At 53.0% G+C, this 21,089-nt stretch overlaps 1 protein-coding gene across 2 annotated transcripts in view; it reads left to right on the plus strand.

The window, feature by feature from the left end:
• The first annotated feature begins 3,592 nt into the window (after positions 1-3,592).
• LOC142065548 (uncharacterized) overlaps positions 3,593-21,089 on the plus strand; it is a 98,338-nt gene continuing 80,841 nt past the window's right edge. For both annotated transcript variants that reach the window (XM_075111767.1, XM_075111768.1), the window contains exon 1: positions 3,593-3,718. In XM_075111767.1, coding sequence (XP_074967868.1) covers positions 3,622-3,718 — 97 coding nt within the window. In that variant the 5' untranslated portion in view covers positions 3,593-3,621. The remainder of the gene's footprint in view (positions 3,719-21,089) is intronic.

Consider the following 21,089-nt stretch of genomic DNA (forward strand, 5'->3'; position numbering starts at 1 on the left):
TTTTTTTTCCCCCTTTATTTTTCATTTATTTCGCCTTATTTCAGTTGTATTCTTTTGGTCCATGAGACCAAGGCAGCCATGCACCCAACAGCTTCTCCAGGGACTGCCTGCATCCTGGGGCGAAGGAGCTGGAGCAGGAGGGATCCTTGCCACTGGACTCAAAGTGTCTCCCATGTCGAGACACTGGAGCCGCTGGTTTTTCTTTGCTTTTGAGTTCAGCTGAACTCCACAAAATGGCTCTATTTTTGTACCTCATCCCCAGCACTGCCTGGTTCCCATGGCCGGTGTGATGCTGTTCATGCAAAGCTGCTGTGAGTGGGTTTGCACAAGGGCTCCTCCCCGCAGGGGCGCGTCTTGCTAGCAGAGACCACCACATTTCTGCTCCCTGCAACTCCGCTCCCAGCCCTATGGATAAAATCTGGGCTTCTGATCCGTATTTCCGAGGACAGCACCCCCACACCTCGTTTTACCATTAGGGGGTAGCATTTTCAGGCTTTTTCTACTTTCCAGGGAAACAAAAAATGGAAAAAGGCTGATTCATCTCCCCTTGCTACTCCTTGAGGGTCATTCCATGAAATAGTTTTCTTAAGATGCGGAAAACAGGGTGGGACACAGAATACACCTGAGTCTGAGCTGTGCAGGTAATTTCACCTTTCATATTCCCTGGAGTGTGAAAACCCAGTGTCATCTAGCCGATACCCTCTTCCAGCCACACTTGCAGATGGTGCCTGTAGACTCCTGCATGACGAATTACTCGTCCCAGTGGAACTCATCCCTCTTGACCAGCCCTAAGTAGATCTCCTGATATTTTCAGGGCTGTGGAAAGCACCGTTTCCAGGAAGTGCCTGATCATAATAACGAGGCGAGGCTCAACACTGGTCCTCAGCACATTCCAACCTATTTTGCAAAAGAGGCTGGGTTTGCATCTGCATTTGATAAAAAACTGGAAACTGAGACACCTCAAGGGGACTAAATTGCTCAGAGTCACCCAGCAAGCGAGCGCAGAAGCAAGGTCAAGGTCTTCTGAGCACCTTCAGGTTACTCTGCATCCACGTCTCGGTGTTTTGAATCAGGGGCACGTGTGTGACTTTTTTACATCCACAGGCTCCTAGTAGGGCGCTAGAGAGGTGACACTAGGAATTTGGTATCTCGCTAGCAGATGTTTTGGTTCATTGGAGGGAATTCAAAGCAAAGGCGCAATAACAAAAATTACGAAAGGTCAGGGACTGACTTATGGCGATCGCTGTCAGGAGCCCTGCACGGTGGCGGAGAAGGGTGGCTCTGATAAGGCTGCGCAAATATTTGCGCGGGTGAAGTCCTCAGGCGGGCGAGTCAGCACGAAGGAGCTGCTGAGGCTGTTTGAGAAGGGAGGTCTCAGCAAACCAACTCCCAAGCGAAGTGGTGGAAACACCAGAATAGAGCCCCTTCACCTGCAGAGGAAGCCTGGGACAGGCTGATGGAGCAGAGCTGCGTTAATTCCAAGAAAACAGTATCAATAAATGTAATTTATTCATTTTATCCTTATCTCCACTTTTCTGCCATTGCTCTGAAACGGAATAGCCCAGCACTGGCTTTGTCTGTGTCTGTTTTTGTTATTTCTCTGTTTCTGGCAGCCTTTTCTCTGCCCAGCACAGCACAGAGGAGGAGGAGAAGGAGGAGGCACTTGCCCGGCTACTCCTGCACAACAGTCTGAAATACGCACAGGGGTGTAAAACCCCATTTTCTCGCAGGGGGCTGAGGAGGGGAGTGGATGTGGTTGTGTTACTGGATTCAGCAAAATGACAGTGTGCTTAAAAAGACAGTACCGAGCTGAGCTGACAGTACTGTGGCAGAATAAATGCATGCCTTTTACAAGGTTGTTTTTTTTTCCTCCTCATGGAGTGGAGAGCATCTAAAAGACCTGGTTCTGCAGGTGATCCACCTAAAAACCCTCCTCCTGTAGTGGGATGGTGGTACGTGAAAGGAGCGGAGGGCAGAGCCTCTGCACTGCCAGGCAGTTGCACATCCCACAGCAGAGACCGGCTGTAGGACAGACCCAAGAGATGCGACGGGAGATGTGCTGCTGGGACAGGTCACAGCCATGGAAATCAATGGGATTCAGCAACACCTGAGAAAGGAAAGCCAGACTCGTGTCACTTGTTCTTGACAAATAAAGTCCTCTACAAGGCAAAGCAAATGACTCATTGAATGTCTCTGACCTTCATTTCCTTGACAAGCTGCGCCAGTGCATGGCAGGGGAAGGGCCTTGAAAGAGGCGGGGAGGTGTGAGCGCAGCACCTTTTGCACCCGGCTGGGCTCACGTCTCCCTGGGACCAAGCAGCGATCAGGGCCTAAAGAGAGGAGCTTACAGAAGCCTAACTTCCCACTGCCATGGTGCAGTGTTTGGCTGAGCAAAGTGACAGCCAGGTGACACCACCGGGCGCCTGAGCACCTCCTGGCAAGGGCCATCCACCCAGAGGCAGGCAGGTCTGGCTCCCTCGCTGAAGGTCCCCATACTTTTGGGTCTCTGGGTGATTGCTGCAGAGAAAATACTGCCACAGACTGGGTGTGAGCCTGCCTGCTCTGGGGGCCTGAGCCAAAACCCCCAAAGGGCTTCTGTGAGCGCCCAGGGGGCTGTCACACGGGCAGCGGTCCTGGGAAGCGGTGAAGCCATGGCAGGGTCTGTGCTGCGGGTGATACCAGAGAGCTTAACGTGTAGCACAGAGGAGGGTCTGCCGTGGGGCAGCGCTCGTGCAGGGCGCTGAGCAGACATCGGGCTCTCTGGGGTGGTGTCTGGGGAATCTCGCTCTGGGGTATCTGTCTGCAAAACCTTCCACTGCGGTGCTGTGGTGGCTGGTGCTAAGGAGCGCTTGGGTGGCACTGGTGATGGTGCCCCTGTGCCTCGGGAGGAGCCCGCAGTGGTGTGACGGCTGGGTAACTCCTGCCTGGGGTGAGATTTAACCCACATAATGCCAAGAAGGGGGTGAACTGGACCAGACTCTGGGTAAGGAGAGCAGGGTTAAATGCAGAGGACCAGTACAGCTCTCATGGGAGAAGTGGGGTCCCACGCTCACCCCACAATGCCAGGGCAGGAGGCTGTGGGAGCAGGGTCAGGTACCCCGCTGGGGAAGGCAGCAGGCTGGGAGATGCCTTTAGGAGTAAAGCACCCCGAAAAACACCTGCTGCAACTTTTATTTGGGGGTGGGGGGGATGTCCCCTTTACCTATGGAGGCCAAACCAGCACATGGTGGGAGGTCACTAACCCCTGCAGCAGCCGGTTGGGGTACAAGCGTGTGTTTGTGTGTCTGTGTGTTACCCCGTGCCGCTCTGCACAAGGGGGGTGGAATCTCCCCTCCAAGTCCTGCAGCACCGGGGGGCTTTGGAAGCCCGACTGATTTGGGGGGTGGGGGGGCTCATGGGGGCACTAACCCCTGCCACAGCTGGTGCAGGAGTATGTGTTAACCCTTGCAGAGCTGCGTGCGGGGAAGGGGGCGTGGGGAAGGGGGTGCCCCCCTCCCGCAGGGTGCGGGGGTCCCCGCAGCGCCGGGCGGGCCGGGGCGGAGCGGGGCGGGGGCGGGGGCGGCGGGGCCGGGCCGGGATGCGGCGGGGCCGGGATGCGGCGGGGCCGGGGCCGGGCGCACGATGCGCTGCGGGGCGCTGGGGCTGGCGCTGCTCTGCGCCCTCTCCCTGTGCCCGGCGGGGCTGGAGCCCCCCGAGCCGGGCTCCGGGCTGCACCCAGGTAGGGGCGCACCGCGGCGCCGGGCCGGCACCCCTGCACCGGGCCGGGGCGGCGGGGAGGGGGGCCGGGAGCCACCCCGGGGAGAAGGGCGGGGGGGGGGGGGGTTCTCCCGCTCTGCCCCCATCGCCCACGCGTGGGGTCGGCTGGGGCTTGGCGGCGGCCCCGGGCCGGGGTGCCGGGCGCGGCGCTCCCCGCTAGGATGCACCGTCAGCCCAGGGCTGCAGCCCCGGGCACGGCCGCCCGCCCGCCGCAGCCGCTCGGGCCCCCCCGGCAGCCACGGGGGGGACCCCCTGGTGCCCCGCATCCCGGCCGGGGGGAGCCACGCTTGCTTTGGGGGCGGAAAGGCTTCCCCAGGGCTCCCCATCCGCATGGCATCCCCCGTGGGACCAGGTGGGCGGTGTTGCGGGGCTGGCAGGGAAGGTCTCGGGGGGTGGGGTGGGGTGTCTCAGTGCGGCATAGGGGTCTCGGTGGCAGGGCCACCGCTGCAGCAGGGCACGGTGTCCCTCTCCCTGCAGGAGCAGAGCAGCTGGACTTGCTGGGGTTTGTGCCTGGCTTCTCTGATGTATAATATAATAGGCTTGTCTGTGCCACAGCTGGAGTTCTTGTATCTGGGGCACTGCAGCGTGTCTCCGTGTCCCTCACCTTTCCCGTCCGCAGCTGGTCACCGAGTCACTCTCCTGAAACTTTTCACAAGTTTCAGGAATGCTGAGTGTTGTCCCTCCCCATGGCAGGAGCCCCTGACCCAGCTCCCATCTGGGACAGACGCAGCGGGGTCCAGGCCCCTCACCCATAAAATGGGGTGAAGGGCTGGTTTGCCTCATGAGAACTTCAAGCACGCTGTTTCCAAAGTTTGGTGCATGGGACTGGGACTTTTCACTGGGAAGCGATGGACTGTGCAGGGGATGGCAAACACTTTAATAAAGAGACTATAAAAAAGGATGTTTATTTTGAAGAAAGCACAGACTGTTTCTAAGACATTTGCTGCTGCATTTGCATTGTGCTGACATGTACGGGTCCCTGTCAGAGGCGGTGACCATCCATGCTCCTGGCCACCGCACAAGCCCCTGCCTAAAAATGTGCGTGGTTGGATGAGGTTAGAGTATGGCAGAGGCTTCAGTACAACCGCATCGATGGGAACGTAGTTCTGAGAGGGAAACCACTGATTTATCTCGCTAAGAGCTTAACTCCACTTGAACCTTGGCTTGGAAACAAGGCTGGAGCAATACAGTTCACAGCCTGGGAAACTGAGCTGGGAATTGCATTCCAGGGGCTGGAACTGGAGCAAAATCAAAGTTGGGACAAGGTGTAGGGGTCAGGGTTGAACTGAGGAACGTGGGAGGTGATAACTCCAGTGAAGGTATTGGGCTGTGTGGCGAGGAAGGGAGAGGGCAGCGAGGGGTGCCTGCGGCCCAGTGCTTCCCCGGGCACAGCAGGAATGGAAGAGCTGGAAGTGCCAGCTGCCTGTAGCAGCATTAGGAAGCTTCATGCTCATTATATGTTTTTGTTTCCTTTGGGTCACGGGGCAGCCCTGAGGAAGATTTGACTGAGCGTCATCCAGGTGTGTGGCTTTACCCTTTGATCACTGCTGCCCTGGCTGGTAAAGGTCGTGAGCTCAGGCAGGTTTTCAACTTTTATTGTAGATCCTGCTGGTGAATGGGGCACGGTCCTCCAAGTGTGTGGGTTTCTCAGGCTTTGACATGAAAAAAGGCAGTTCTTCGGAGCTGATGCTCTTGTTCTTCAGCCAGTCCCTACTGGTGGTGCAGCTCTGCTCTGAGGAAGGCCTGTGTAGCAGAGCTGCAATAAGTGTGCTCAAGCAGAGGGATGGGGAGTGAGGAGCAGCCGGCTGCAGAGCTTGGCTGGCCTTCCCAACCTTGGAGCTGAGCTTGGCTTTGCAAGCTGGAGCAGTGACCCGTGGCACTCCTGCGGCCAGGCAGGTGCTTCACACTCTGAGCCTGAGTCAAGTGGGGAATAATTGAAGCCAGGAGTGAGTGCCAGAGGAGAGGAGCTAATGACTTGAGCTGGTATTCAAAGCTGGTGGGATCTTGTTGAGGTTGTAGAGGAGAAGGCATGGTGTGCAGCATCTGTGGCACTGCAGGGTTGGAAGGAATCCTTAGATGGATCCACTAGGAAATGAGGATCTATTTCTTCTTCTTCTTTCACTCTAGCTCACTCAGGATTAAATGATTTGTTGATGCCTCCTGGGCCTGCTTGGGCTGGGGTAGCAAACAGTTGGTATTTCTACAGCAGCTCTGTCATGGGGTTGGCATCATCCCCTCTCCCATGTCTGGCTGGAAGAGTGGTTTGCATGGCTCATACTTGGGAGAGGCCAGTTTATAAGTTCACAAGACCCAGCTGAGGCTTTGGGTTATAAAAGCAGGAGGCGAATCCATCTGGAAGGGAAACTGGGCTGTCACCATTTGATGTGTTTGTAGCTGTTACTAAAAGGATGCTCACTGGTGATCTCAGGATGGCCAAGGGTACCAGAAATGGGTGGGAACTGACTCCAGTGTGCCAGGAATGGGGGTGCCTGGTGTCCTGTCCCCTGTAAGAGCTGCTCCCTTGAAGCATCCCCGTGCCCTTGAAGCGAACGGCGGTTGCCCTGGATGGAATCTGTCCCTTCAGCCCTAATCTCCGTGTTACCTGGAGCAGCAAGCCAGGCTGGAAGTGGTGGTAGGGGTGATTTTTAGGGGAGCATTATAAGGCAGTGGGTGGGAGCTGATCTCCCCGTGATCACTGCTGCTGTGGTGCTGTGTATAAGCTGGCATGCACGGCACGCTGTGCAGGGTAGGCAAAGCCCCAAGTGCCTCCTTCCCAAGGCTGAATTATTCAACTGGCACCTAATTTTGATGATTTAGGCTGTAACAATTCCTGAGTGAGACCCCTCGCAGTGCTGTGGGTCAGTGCTGTTGGGGAAATGGTTGGGATAGCGGCCCTGGCAGCATTTCTCTGAGTTTGGGGTGCTGTGGGGTTGCATGGGGGAGCCCCGGCTGCTGCTGAGCATCCCCGCTCCTTGTCCCCAGGTGCCCAGATGTGCTGGTACCTGTGGGCATAACACTGGTGTCTCCAGAGCTTTGCTGAGGTCACCCTGCCGGAGGGCAGCCGTTCAGGGGATGCTCTGGTTAAGGAGGGAGGGAAAGTGGGAAACCTCCTTTGTGTAGTGGGAGTCCAGTTGCTCCAGGGCTCCTGGGAGCTGTTTTTTTCCCTGTAAATTGCAATAACTGTAATTGCAACCTGGCCCTGCAAAACACAAAACTCCCCAAACCAACCCAGAAAAATCCTGTCTGGGAACGTGACCCAAAAATGAATGCACACGAACAATTTGCCATTAATTAAAGCTTAGAGTCACCCAATTAAAATCTGCTTAATTAAGGGATGAGTGGCATCTGGAAATGCAATGCTTGGCTCCTGCAAATGGTGTTTCTTGCTCAAGGTTTGGTGAAAGTAGTCTTTCTGTAAATTATCCTCCTGGAGATCTGGTACTCTGAAATGTCCAATATGGTGTTGTGCAGCGAGGCTCCTCAGACCTGGTGTCTTACGCTATGGTGTGCTTGTAATTAGGACGTGTACGTGGACTTTGTAAACTAAACCTTTGACCTAAAGGTAAATATGTAAACTCATACATAAATTGTGATGCATTAGTACTGTTTGTGTATGTACGGTAGCATATGTCTTGTATGCTATAGATCACATTTGTGTGTGTACATGTGTGTATATAAAGCTTACAAAATTATGGTAATTTTAACTAGTTTGCAAGTCAAATTACTTAAAAATCCAGAAATACCAGATTTGGACTCTTCATGGTCATCTCCGTTTGACCCTCCAGTGCACGCACATGACTATGGAGTCCCCAATTAGGCAATTATATGGCATAATTTTTTTTCCCCTCACAAGACCCTAAATTGTGCATTTAAAATGGCATAAATGCAGGGGTCATTGCCTCTATCCCCATCACAGAGAGAATCTGTGCAGGCTTCCCCTGTGGCTGTTTGCCCCTGTGAAGGCAGAGAACGAAAGGTTAAAACTTGCAGGAGTTACGAGAGCCCCCAGCCAGAGCCCACCAGTATATTTTTACAATGTGGCTTTTATCTCGGAGATCCTTCGTGTGTTCCTCTTAGCTGAGGTTTCCCGCACCAGAGGATGCAGGGGAGAGCCGGTCCGGGTTTGTCGGGCTTTGGGTCTCTTTGAAGGGGGCTGGAGGGAGGGATGCGGGGTTGCCGCAGGGCTGTGCTGCCTCCCGGAGGGGCGAGATGGCCAGCTGAAGGGTCGGTCTGCTCCACTCCCCTCCAAAAAGGAGAATCAAAACCTGGAGAATTTGGTGCAATGTTTTCTGCACTGGGCCTGAAGAAACACATCTGTTTTCATACGTGATGGGAAAGTTGACCCATCGTAGTGCAAAGACTCAGAGCGATGGCGAAGCTGGCCCGGTCCCGGCTGGGCTGCTGTGAGCGACTGCCCTGGCAGATGACAAACACCTCCCTCATCTGAAGTTTGTTTGTTGAGCACCAGTATCCAGCTGTTCTCTTCTGGATGAGAGCGCCCGTTTCCACCCTACAATCCTCCAGTTCCCCTGTCCCTGAGTTTGGAGGAGGTGGGTAGAGGCAGGAGCCCTTGCTGCTCTCCCCTGGACAAACGTGCACGGCACAAATGCCATCACTTGTACTTGGTAACTTTTGGTGGCTTGGTTGCATCCCCACTTTCACTGAACTCAATGCAGTTGGGTGCCCACTCACTTGGGTGCTTTGGGAACCCCAGCCAGGATGTGCCCCTAGTTTCCTCTGACGTGTCCAGAGGAGCAGGCACTCACCTGGGACATGGTGCTGTGTTTTTGGACGTGGCATGTGCTAGATGTTTTCACACTGCCCTCACCAGCTTCTGCCATCCCACCCGGTGCCGCCACCTTCCCGAGGTGATGGGAGACACACAGTGCTTACGGCAAAGCCCCGAGGGACAGGGACGCTGGGGCGCAGGGATGCTGGGGTGTGTGTGCATGCACAGAGCTGGTACCACTCCAAGGGCTGCTGTATCCAGGCAAAATGCTTTGTTGCTGTGGTGTTTAACTTTGCCCAACCTGAGCTGTTTGGATTGAAAAGTCTTCCTGTCATAAGGCTGTCTCATGCTGAATTATTTGAAATATTTCAGCCAAAACTGTCCAGCAGTTCCCAGGATCCCTGTCTTCAGCGTGTATTTGTATTCCAGTAAGCTGGAGCACAGACTTGAAGTTTGGCAGTATCCCCACGAGAAATCCTTCCAGATTAGGCTAAGTTAAAAAAAATCTTAAACCTTGCCGTAAGCAATGGGCCATACAGACCCTTGTTTCCTAAAAAATCTCTCTCTGCCTGTTGATTTATTTTAAAGTGCCCAGTGCCTCTGAGCCAGCCAGCCCTGGGCCGGCTCTGGCACTTGGCAGCCCACATCCCCACGGGTACCACCGTGCGGAGCAAATAAGCACCAAGGTGCTCCTGCCCTGCAGCCAGCGAGGATAGCGCTGCTTACACCTCTATTTTGTTGTGTGTAATGGTGGAAATCGTTATATTTAAATTCTAGCTTGCTGGGAAATGGTTTCAAGGGTGAATAAGTGCTGCTCCTTAGGGGAAGGTTTTTCTAGAGGAGAAGCGTAATGGATAGCCTGCATGCTGTAGGTTTACGATCATATAAACTTACCAGGGAGTTGAGCTAGATGATACATGCATCGTGCCTGCAGAAAAATAAACAGTCTGAACTCGGCTGTGTGCTGTTACGCCTAAACCGGTGCCTGCCCTTGTCGAAATATTGACAGAAGCCTCGCTGCTCTCCCAGGCAAAGCCTGGTGCGACAAGCAGCTCCAGCTCCCGGCGCTCAAGTCCAAACTAAACCAGGCTGGTTTTAGGTTTGCTTCCAGGGAGGTGGAGAGGTCCGGGGGGTGGACACAGGGTCTGGTGTGAGAAGCAGCTTAGGGTGGCTGTGCCCACCCCTTGCCTTGGGGCAGGCTCCCAAAAGTCTCCTAATTTCTTGCAGGAGGAGCCACCATCTGCTCCTGGTTGAGGTCCCGGCTGCGGCGCGGGGGCTGATGTAACATCGTTCGGGCCCTGGCTGAGGAAGCCAGAGCTATTTGTGTATGTTCAGTATGCGCTATATATACACATAACATCAATATTCACTCTCACAAGCCTTGCAGTCATTGCGGGGCCGTGGGGCTGGTGTTAAGCCTGTGCGGGCAAGGGATGCTGGCTGTGGTACCACTATCGGTAGCTGCGAATGGTTACAGCTCAGCCTCCGAGGAGAGGAGCCTGCTCCCCCGATCACTGCGGCACATGGGACCGTTCATTCCTCTGGGGGTCGTCTTTTGTTTGAGGCTTGTTTGGGAAGGAAAGCTCGGGAGCCCTTTGGAAGGGCGGTGGATATCGGGTGGCTTGTGGGGACTCGGGTGCTGGAGGCTCGGTCCTCGTGGCCCCAGCTGGGTGCAGGCTCGGGCTCCACGGGGCGCAAGGAAGGAGTCCCCCACCACGGGGGTGCTCTGGCAGCTGGGAGGGTCTGCAATGGTGTTGCAGCTCTTGCCCGGGTGAGCGGGGAAAGGGTCTCTCCCAGAGCCTGCCTGCCGAGCCCAGCAGCGGTCAGGGGACAGACGTGGGTGCAGAAACCTCATTTCCTTCAGCTAAAAAGTGAGCAGGAGGCTGTTCACCCTGACCTACCATCGCATAACAAGATTATTATTTCTTTTTTGTGCTTTGCTCCCTATTTTTAAACAAAACCGTCTGGCAATGCAGGGTCTGTCCCCTTCCTTCACATTGCAGAGTGAGCGTGGGAGAGCTCAGTGAGAGGCCGAGCATCCTTGGCTCTGCCAGCTGCACCGTGGGGTGTAGCAGTGTGGCGAGACCTGGTCCTGCCAGTGCTGCCGTGGGCTCTGCTTCGCTCGGGGCAGACGGTGACATTGGCAGAGGGACGTGCTTCCTGACTGCTGGCCGGTGGCAAAGGGACTCCTCGTCCCCATAGTCCTTTCATTGTGCAAAGGCTTAATTTAATTCAAGGTGAAGCCCCTGTGACAAAGCAGTCAGCTGAAAACCTTTGCTCTCTTGTGGCCATCAGTTAAGAAAAAAATCCTCTCTAAGACTTAAGCACCCTCCTCCCCTGCCTTTCCCACTCCAAGAACTCAGGAAAGAAACACAGTGACAAAAATCAGCTTCTGTTTAGGGCACTTCAACCTTGACAGTGGGTCTGTGTCCCGCAATGATGGCAATTAGTGCAGCACTAATTACCCACGTGGAACTTTGCTTAGCTCCCCCATCCCTCCCGGCAATGTAATTCCTGCAGGGTTAAAGGCCACCTCAGGTCACATCTCTCTGATCCCGGTGCCACTGGGGACATGGGTGCCCCGGCACATGGTCGGGTGCTGGCTGGGTAGACGGGAGGCAGGCAGCGGGATGGAGGGTCACAGCAGCCCCTCATCCTACGCCCATGAGTCAATTGTTTCATCGGATTTGCCACAGTGGTTTCATAGATGGCTTGCGGCAGCTCTGCGGGAAGAAGTGCCAGGATTTGCTGTCATAAAGTGGGTTTCTTTTCCCTAATTTGTTTTGCCTCTCCCCCACCACCCCATGGTGCCTGCTGGGGACAGCGTTTTTGGGAGGGGGTGAGGGCACCCAAGGAGGTGTGTTGGCTCGCTGGGAGCAAGGTTGTCTGCAATGCTTCCCCATCCCCGCTCGCTCCCAACAGCCCGATGCCCCCTGCGGGTGTCGCCCCGGGATGCCGCGGGGTGTGGATGCAGCATGGCCAGTGCTGCTCATCCTCAGGGGGCTGCAGGGTAATGCCACACCAGGGTGCTCAGCAGCCTGGCCACCCCCCTGCCATCAAATCACAGAATCATAGAACAACCTAGGTTGAAAGGGACCTCAAAAGATAGTCTGGTCCAACCTTTTGTGGGTAAGGGAGCCTAGATGAGATTGTCTAGCACCCTGTCCAGTTGCATTTTGAGAACCTCCAGTGATGGGGACTCCACTACAGCCCTGGGGAGGTTGTTGCAGTGATTGTTCTCACTGTAAAAAAAATTCTTCCTTATATCAAGATGAAACTCGTCCTGGTGCAACTTGTACCTGTCGCCCCTCATCTCCTCCATGTGACTCCTAGTGAAAACAGAGCCTCCGTCTGGTTTGTAGCTGCCCTTTATGTACTGGAGTGCTGTGATGAGGTCCCCTCGAGCCTTCTCCAGGGAGGACAGACCTAACTTCTTCAGTTTCCCTTCACAGGGAAGGTTCTCCAGCCCTTCGACCATCTTCAAAGTCCCTCTCTCTTTTCTGTCTCCGCTCCCATCTGCTGCTTGGTGGCCAGGGCTGGATGATGTCCCCTGCCACGGCGTGCCGAGGCCATTGCCTTGTTGCAAGCCCTAAACACCGGCTCGGTTCCTCCTCTAAAGCTCATGGGAGCTGCAATGGGGAATTCTTGCTGCAGGATTTCTGGGTGGGGAAGGCAAACAGGGAGCTGCTTGTGGAGTCACCCCTCCTGGCTTTCCACAGCGGCCCGCTCCTGGGAGGAGAGGGTAATGGGGCGGTTAATTAATGAGGTTTCAGCTGGGGCTGGGCTGCTTGGGCTTTTGGGAGGGTTTCCGAGGCTGTTCAGCCTTGCCGTGCTGTGGGGGAGTAGTTGTTCTGGCTGGTTCTGAATTATCAGGGACATCATGTGAGGGGTGATGGCTGCACCAAAATTGCTGCTCACGCAAGTGTCCTTTTTGATGCTTGCAGGTTGTCAGATCTTTCTCTGTGTGTCGCCAGTCCAAAACATTTGGAGGGTTTGTCAAGGGACCCAATATTTATTTCCTGAGTATTGAGACAGAGATACACACTTCTGTGCTTATTTCCACAGGAAGCAGGTTCATAAATCCTCTTCTTAGAGCCGAAGTTTCTGCCTGATTCCCATGACTCCCAGAACTGGGGCTCAAGGGAAAGCTCCAGCTATTGTGCCAGCATTCACCAGGTGGTGCACACCAGCTCGAGCTGCTGTAGCTTTACTGAATAGCTGAGCACATCAACGACTTTGCCAAGTAATTAATTTGCACAAGACTTTCTCGGAAGCTTAAACCCCTCTGTTAACATTCCATCGTCCTTCCCAGAGCAGGTTCATCCTTGGATGCTTCTTCTCCAGGCCCCTCTCAGCATCTGCAATGAGGAGCAGAAAGCAATTGCCCCTTTCTAGGCACGTACAGTTTTATTTTTAGGTTTACCAAGCTCTGTCTCCTTTTCTTTGTTTTGTTTTTTGTTTGTTTTTTTTTTTTTTAAAGAAAAGGAAGGTGTTAGTGCAGACCATGCAGCTTTGCAGCTCCCCAGGCAGAGGGAGGCAGCTGGGGTTTTCTAGAGGCACGATGCCCTTTGGGATGCGGGATGTACCTGAAAATTGGAAAGATGCTTGCACTGAGCTGTCTCTGAAAAACGCCTGTGCTGATCCGAGCGTGCATGGCATCCCCATGGCAGTTCAGCCTGCGAGGGCATCGCTCTCCCTTTTGTTACTGACACAGTCAAGTTCTTCAAAAATTAGTTCATTATTTGAAAGATGGGAGTGATTAGTAAACTAATAGGCAGAAAATGGAGATGTGTTGGGAAGGGACTCTAGCCCCAGTCACCCGAGCTAGCTGGAAGCATTTTCCCCCACATCTTTCCAGCGTGTTTTCAACATGAAAATTCACTTTCTGCAGTTGAGATGCTGAGGATTTTCTACATAAATTTTTCCCTTAGAAAAGTCTTTTCCATTGAGAAAACAGAATATTTTACTGCAGGGCTGTTCAATCCCAGTAAAACCACTCCCAGCTTAGGGAGGTCACTGCACAGCCCAGGTGGTATCAAATCACCTCTCCCCAGGGGCTGCCTTGCCCTGCGCTGCTTCTTCCCCCCGTCCCAGTCGAGCAGGGTGAGTAGGGGGGAGAGAGGGTCCATTAATCCTATGGACTAACATAGCCCCGCAAGGTGATGAAGGTTAATACTGAGCTCCCTCCAAATGCAATATGATGGTCCATTTCCACAGACCTCATTCAAATTGTTTCATTTGGGAAGAATGTCAGAATTCCTTCTTTTTGATCCAAAATGCTTCAGCAAACTGGCTATTTTAACATCCTTTCATTTTTTTTTTTTTTATGCTAGCAGGTTTCTCTGCTCTGAGACAAGATGGATGGGGCAGGGGTGTTTCAGTGTCTGATCACAACAGGGCATCGAGGCAAGGGTGGAAGCACTGGTGTCTCCCCTAGGCTGGGATTCCTCACACTTGCTGGAGGTGGTTGAGCATCGGGTGATTGTACCGGGCTGGGGAGGGCCTTCGCTGGCCCCGGCTGCCTTGTAGGGTGAGCTCTGAAATATTGCTGCAGCTGCTTGTGTAAGGTGCTTCACATATTTCCCCAGCCAATCTCACTACACCAGGGAGACAAGCTGGAGGAGTCAGCCGCCAGCACGAGCACCCAGCGAACGGCTGCAGGCATTCCAGGCTGGGGATGGCAGCTGGCGGCTTTGCATATGCTCCTTTTCTTATGGAAAGACTTGTCCATGGGCAAAAACTTACCCCTAGAGCCTTCAGGGCGTGGTAGCAAGGAGCGGATGAGCAGATTTGGTGCTGGGGGTGAGTGGCAGCAGTGCATCTCATGGGAACGAAGGGCCAAACCTCCTGTAGCTTGTGTAACCGTCGCAGCTTCTGGCACCACTTTGGGAGGTTAATGTGGGTGCTTTTTCCCAGGGTTGCGTGAATCTTTGCACATCTCCTTTTTTTCCCAGCTCTACTGAGTGCCATAATCTGCATTTACATGCACTGGAGAGCTCTGCTCAGCGTTGGAACCTGCTACCGCAGCACCTGGTGTTCCCGGTTGTGTTTAATGGCTCCATATGGCAGGTGTGCAGAGTTCATCCCCTCCTAAACCTGCTGGGGGGGAAATTATAGGGGTTGGACACAGGTCAAGCAGATTTAGTTCAGGGGAAACAGTTGGTTTTTGTTGCTTTCACCAGAGTGCAAGTGAAGGTCAAAATATTTTTTCTTCTTTTTGGTCTCTTAAAATCATTCAAATAGCAGTTTCTATTTTCTTAAAAGAAAAAAAAAAAACTACAGAAAGGTAATTAACTTTCATTTGTTGAAAGCCGACTACCCTAACAACTGGCATTGTGCAGAGATATGCCTCTCCACTTGCAGAAGACGGATGTACTCTAGGTTGATACATTTAGATAAAGCATAAAATATTTCCATCGGGACTTGGAGAAATAGGAGAAGCACGTAGGTAATATATTGCAGAGACATCTTAAAGCACTTCAGAGCCCCAGACTCATCTGTGACAGATGCAGGGATAATATGTCCTGCTGCTCAACTGCAGGCAGCTGTGGAGGGGGACGCAGCTGATGTTTATCACAGCAGCCAGTCCCAACTGTTTAGAGCTGGCAATGAAAACCAGAAGAGCATGGGAGGAAGATGGTTTAGTGCAGAGAAAGGCCTAGAATCTTTCACAACAGCTTCTCTGGATGCTTTTGATGAGAGGAGCTAGTCCAGCATCCCCGCCTTTTTTGGGGAGGGCGGGGAAAAGTGTGGCTGCTAGATGCCTGGTGCAGTTACTCGGAGAGAACCTGGGAGCAGATACCACGTGCTCTCCCCATGCGAGAGCTCTCTGGTGGAGGGGTTCCACACATGTGTGCTCAATAATTAACTGTATGACGGGTGATTCCTGGGAAATGAAGCGTCCACAGCCTTTGAGGGCAGGACCGAACTGGGAAGCAGCGGGATGGGGTGGCCGTGACACAGAGCAGGGCTGGGGCTCCCTGGTCTCTTGCTTTGCCGTGGCCATGCACTAGCTGCTGTTTCTCTGCCGGGGGTTTCCATCTGTAAAGCAAGGAGCGATGCTGGACAGACGCGTGCGTTTACTCATTCTGTAATGACTCTGAGCCGAGATCTTTTTGCAAGACAAAGTGCAGCCAGGCAGTAGATTATGTTCCATTAGCTCCTCGCTTTCTCTCTCTTTTTTTTTTTTTTTGTTTGTTTTAAACCTGCTAGACGTGATGTTTTGAAGAAGTGCTGTTATTTTGCCTGTTTACTCTGTCTTATGCTTATCCATTCCCTCTCTCCCTACCCCTGTGGGTGCCAATGTTTATACCATTGCAATTTCAACCGAGTGCTCTGGATTGTAACGGAGAAAAGCAGGAGTCGATGGGCTTGCTTGGAGCGGATCCCGCCAGCTGGGGAAAAAAGCCGTGTTGCAGTGCAAGAGCTGAGGGTGAAAAGTGTAAATCAGACGAGGTATTCAAAGTAACCCCAGGCATGAAGACCATGGAATTGCAGGAGGAAGGGGGGTGATGAGAATTTATTGTACAGACAGAGAATATCCCATCACTATGCGGGACCCAGGTCTGCTGTGTTTTGGGGCACCTGTATGCCTCTCTACTAAAAATTAAGATTGAGTATGAGTGCATGCTACAGGCTAAGTATGGATTTTCAGAGTGAAAGAGGTACATTTTATTATGATTTTTTCTTCTTTCCTGCTGCTAAGGCTTTGTTTCTAAGCCACATTTCAAGTGGCAGCTTCCACTGGGAGTGGGAAATGCTTGACTGAAGAGGCAGGTTAAATGAAGGCATCTGCCGCACAGGAGCGACACCTTTAGTTTGTCAGAGTTGCATTAGTAATATTTCTCTGAAGTCCTTGAATTGATCAATTAAAAGCTGGGTTTTGCCTGAGGAAATGCTGGTCTTTGTTTTGGCAGGCGGGGATGTACCAGGACTGAGTGAGATACTCTGTAATGAGAGCTATTAAAAGGTTATTAGGAATGTAGAGGGGTTTTGAAGTTGGATCTTACTTTCTGGCAGCAAGCTTTGCATGAGCAGATTTTAAACAATTCCTGTGCTCTTTTTCCCTTCCCCCACACCTTAGTGGAGCATTTTGATAGTTTTAACTTTGAGGGTGGCAAACTGAAAGATTTGGGTGAGAGAAGTGAGAGAAGGCAGAGGACCTAGCATCCATCGTGCCACGTGGTCCTCCTTGCCCTGGCCAGTGACAAGGTGATGTGGGGTGCGGAGTTTAAAGTACACTGCAAAGAAAGAGGGAGAAAGAGGGAAAACCAGCGGACACGCATTCTGTACGTAGAGTCTGAGTGACTTAAAGAACAGCTTTTTGGCCAAGTGGCCTCGCTCTCCTGCATCGCTTGGAAACTCCTGCTTGTGCCTGCACCCGGCCAGCTCCTCGGTGCCTCTCTGATGTTTTCCCCATGGATCCTCTAAGAGAGGCTTGAACACAGCCAGCACCGTGGCACACAGATCCTCTGTGGTGTGGCTGCCAGAGATTTTGCAGGAACTCAGTGGCTGCAATCAGCTGCTTGTGGGGTCTTGTTTCTTCCAGGGCAGGGCAGTTGGTGTAGGGACCTTCACTCCTGGAAGCGTGTGAAGTGGTTTGTTTTCATTTCACAAAGATTGTGTTTCTGCCTTGTGGCCTCACAGCAAACCTGGGTAACCAAACCCCAAGCTCCCTACCACAGTCTAAATGAAAAATTGCACAATTTGTTCCTGTTTCATGTCAATAAACGCAAGGTTTTGTATTCATCTGGGAGGAAAGAAGGGCCCAAGGTCCTTGCACAGGAGTGTTTAAGCAAGACTTTGGCCTGGGGCAGATTGCAGGTCCCATGCAGAGCCCTCCCATGCTCCATAGGCAGCACGAAAAAAGGCAGCTGGAGATTACCCCAGCCTTCCCGCTGGTGTGCTCTGCTGCAGGGACAGACGCGTTGCAGGGACAAAAGCAAAGCAGGTCACGTATGCCTCAGACCTGCTCCTGGGGCTGGTACAGAGGAGGAAAGTGCTCCTTCATGAAGCTGGTGAAGGGTCTGGAGCACAAGTGCGCTGGGGAGCGGCTGAGGGGGCTGGGGGGGTTTAGCCTGGAGAAGAGGGGGCTGAGGGCAGCCCTTCTCGCTCTCTGCAGCTGCCTGAGAGGGGCTGGAGTGAGGGGGGGGTAGGTCTCTGCTCCCAAGTTACTACTGATAGAATGAGAGGGAATGGCTTCAAGTTTTGCCAGGGGAGGTTTAGGTTGGAGATTAGGAAAAATGTCTTTACTGAAAGAGTGGTCAGGCCCTGGCACAGGCTGCCCAGAGAGGTGGGGAGTCACCATCCCTGGGGGTATTTAGAAGGCATGTAGATGTGGCACTTCAGGAACATGTTTTAGCAGACACAGTAGTGTTGGGTTGGCAGTTGGACTCGATGATCCTAGAGGTCTTTTCCAACATTAATGATTCTGTGATTCCCACTTGCCAGTGGGAAATGAATGAGGGTGAGCACGTATTTAATCCCCCCAAGCTGTAGTTCACAGCCAGGTGCTTTCTAGTTGTCATACGGTTTGTGCCAGCTCTTTTCGTCAAATCCTTTGGGACTGAAGTCAGCTTAACAGCTGTAAATCGGATGCTGCTGTTGCCAGGTGGGTCAGTGCTTGCCCCGGCTCCCTTGGGCTGGCTTGGACCTGGGTGAAAGGTGAGGGCTCCCAGGCTGGCTGCTGGCCCCTGACCCTCTGCCAGCCCCTGGAGAGAGCTGCTTACCCCGGCTTGCTGAGGATGAACCAAAGCAGTGCTCACCTCCCTGTGCGCCTGTGGCTTGCGGGAAGTGAGTGTCACCCTGCTTGGACCAGGCAGGTCTTGCAAAACCGTGTACCGTGCTTTAACAGTAGAAGTCCACAATTTTTCCATCCTTTGCAAGGTAAGCCTTTAGGCTGCTAAACTTGCCTTGAGCAAAAACTTTTTTTGGTGTCTCTTTCTAGGGGCGAGATCAGGTGCCTGCTGGGGTAGGCAGTTTTCTCAATCCTTATAAATACGTTCATTTTATAATGCCTCACTCAGGGTCTTCCTCTCCAAATGAGTGGACTTTTGGGAAACCTACACCTACAGCAGTAAAAGTGCTGTTAATTTTCTTCCATAGCTCTGCTGGTTTTAATTGTAACCTCCCATGTTAGATGTAACAACCCATATGTAGATTGTATATATTATTTAATTTGCTGTTGGCCTACCTCAAGGTTGGGTTGTGGTAGAGTTTCAGTTGCTGGGAGGACTTTAAGTCCAAATAAGAATTTTGTCCTGGATGTTTTTCCAAATTTAGCCACAGTTGTTGGTCTTAAAGTAGGAGTTAAGCTAGAGATCTCCTTTGGCATATCCTTTGTAGGACACCGGTTCACAGTGGGGGGTGGTTTCTGACTTGAAAATGCATAAATAGGAGCAGATCCCATGCTCAGTGACCAGTCTGGTACCATTTGATGGATGCTGATTGAGCAAAAGTGACCCAAAATTAAATTAAAGTGGCAGAAATGCTGTGCCTCAGTGTTTATCCCAGGCATGCCTGCTTTAGAAGGCAGTGCTTAGAAGTCTTATCTTTGGTTCTTGTGGTTTAGTGATTTAGATTTTATATTTTTCTGTCTTAAATATACGAGGCAGTCATGGTTCTGGGTGGGCAGGCTGTGACTGTGCCCCAGAAGAACTACTGGTGTTACCGGGGTAGTTGCTTGCTGCTCTCTGGAAGAGCTGGGCTGGTGAGAAAACAAGTTTTATGGCTGTTGAGATATTGCAAGTCTGTTTAACATCACATGCAGTGGCAGGAGGTATCGAGGTGTATCACCCACGTCCAGGAGTGAGTGATTGTCATAGCATAATTCCTGTTGGAAGAGACTTCTGGAGGTCATGGAGTGCAGCCCCTGATTGAAGCAGGTCCATCTAGATCCAGGCCATTGAAGGGGCCACCTGGAGATGACTGCCGCTGGGTGACCATGTTCCTGCAGACACGAGTGGTATTTCCAAAACTGTTCCTTTGTGTCTGGGCTCTTATTTCTGATACGTGCAGTCTGGTTTAGTTTAAATTGGTCTTGAGCCTTGGAAATAAGTGTCTGCGATTACGTCAGAGACTGCAGCTTTATCCTTTCAAGTAGAAGGAGCCAACTGATGCTCAATGGGCAAGAGGAAGAGGAGACAGGGCTGACACACTCCAGGAGGTCCCAGGGTATGGAGGGCGCTCCAAGCCTTGTCAGTGTGGGAACTGCAACTCTCAATGCAGCATTTCACACCGACAAAGAAGGAAAGGAGGGGGGGCAGCTGCAGCTGTCTCAGAGGCGTTAAAGTGATGCAGGAAGGAGCATCCCAGGCTGTCCCGGCGTGTTGTGTTGCTCCGTCTCCTCCCCAGCCCTTCATTTCAGCTGAGGGACCCCCATGCCTTGCAGCTTCCTGCCTCTCCTGAGCCAAACATGTGCAAATGCGACCGTGAATCCCACCCTGGATGTTTTTTACACACACAGGCTGGTATTTCCTCCCAGCTCCCTCTCCCCCTTCATGGCCCCTTCACAAAGAATAGAGTCAGGCATCACTTGTGACCTTGACCTCTCAACCTCTCCTCCCCCCCCCCAAAATGTGAAGCATCTGGCAGGCATGTGCTGCCTGGTTTCTTGGTGGAGCTCGTGGAGCTGCACTGATGTTACACAGGCTATGGCTTGTATTTGGGGTCCTTTGCCCCACTCACTGCTTTGGGACGTGTTAGCTCTGCAGCCCCAAATGGTGCCTGCTCCTGTCATGGTGGCTGGTAGTGGGGAGATCCTGCCTCTAAAAGTAATCCCCAAGAAGAGGGGATCCGTGCATCCCTCCTCCTTTCGCATTGCTCAGGAAAAGTTTCCTCCAGTGAAAGGGTCTGGTGGCTGTGTTGGAAGCTATGGAGGGTTTGACTGTCACAGGGCAAGGAGTGCTCCAGAGTGCCTCCAACCTGTGAAAAGTGAGCCAGATCTCCTCTTGGTTCCTGTGTACTCCTGGCTCCCAGCCAGGGAGCTCAATGGGAGCTCCTTTTAGGGGCCATTTCGAAGAGGGAACCAGCTAGTTCTGGTTAACCCCTTCCTGATGCCCGCAGCAGCCATGGTGTTGACCAACACAAAGATAACCAGATGTCTCATCCCTTGGCCACGGTGTGGTCCTCCCCTGCCAATGCAGGGGGAAGGGGAAAAGAGGTTCCCCCTCCTCCATGGGTGTTCTGGGGTGTTGGGGGTGATTCATCTATCCACAGAGCCAGAAGCCCGAGATGCTTCCCATGGGCAGTGCTGGACAAGGGGTAGCTGGCAGCCAAGGCACCCCTGTGCTTTGTGGCACGGCAGCGACAGCTTCGGGCAGGGAGAGGTTGGCTCATGATCTCGGCAGATGCTGTGAGCTGGGGGTTCTCCCCAGGCTGTTTCTCACCCAGAACCACTCGCTGGAGGTGTCTCTGCAGGGGAAGGAGATGCATTTCTCTCTAGGACGGTTCACTGCAAATGTGCGTTCCCACATCTTGCGTCCGTGGGGCCGACCTGTGAGTGCTTTTGCTGCTGCCGGAGAGGAGGTCTTGGGGCTGGGCGGGAGGGAGTGGAGGCGGTGCGGGCGCTGCTGCGGGGCTGGCCAGACCAGCCTGGTCATAGTGT

This window comes from Phalacrocorax aristotelis, chromosome 17 (genome assembly GCF_949628215.1).
Source record: "Phalacrocorax aristotelis chromosome 17, bGulAri2.1, whole genome shotgun sequence".
NCBI lineage: Eukaryota > Metazoa > Chordata > Aves > Suliformes > Phalacrocoracidae > Phalacrocorax > Phalacrocorax aristotelis.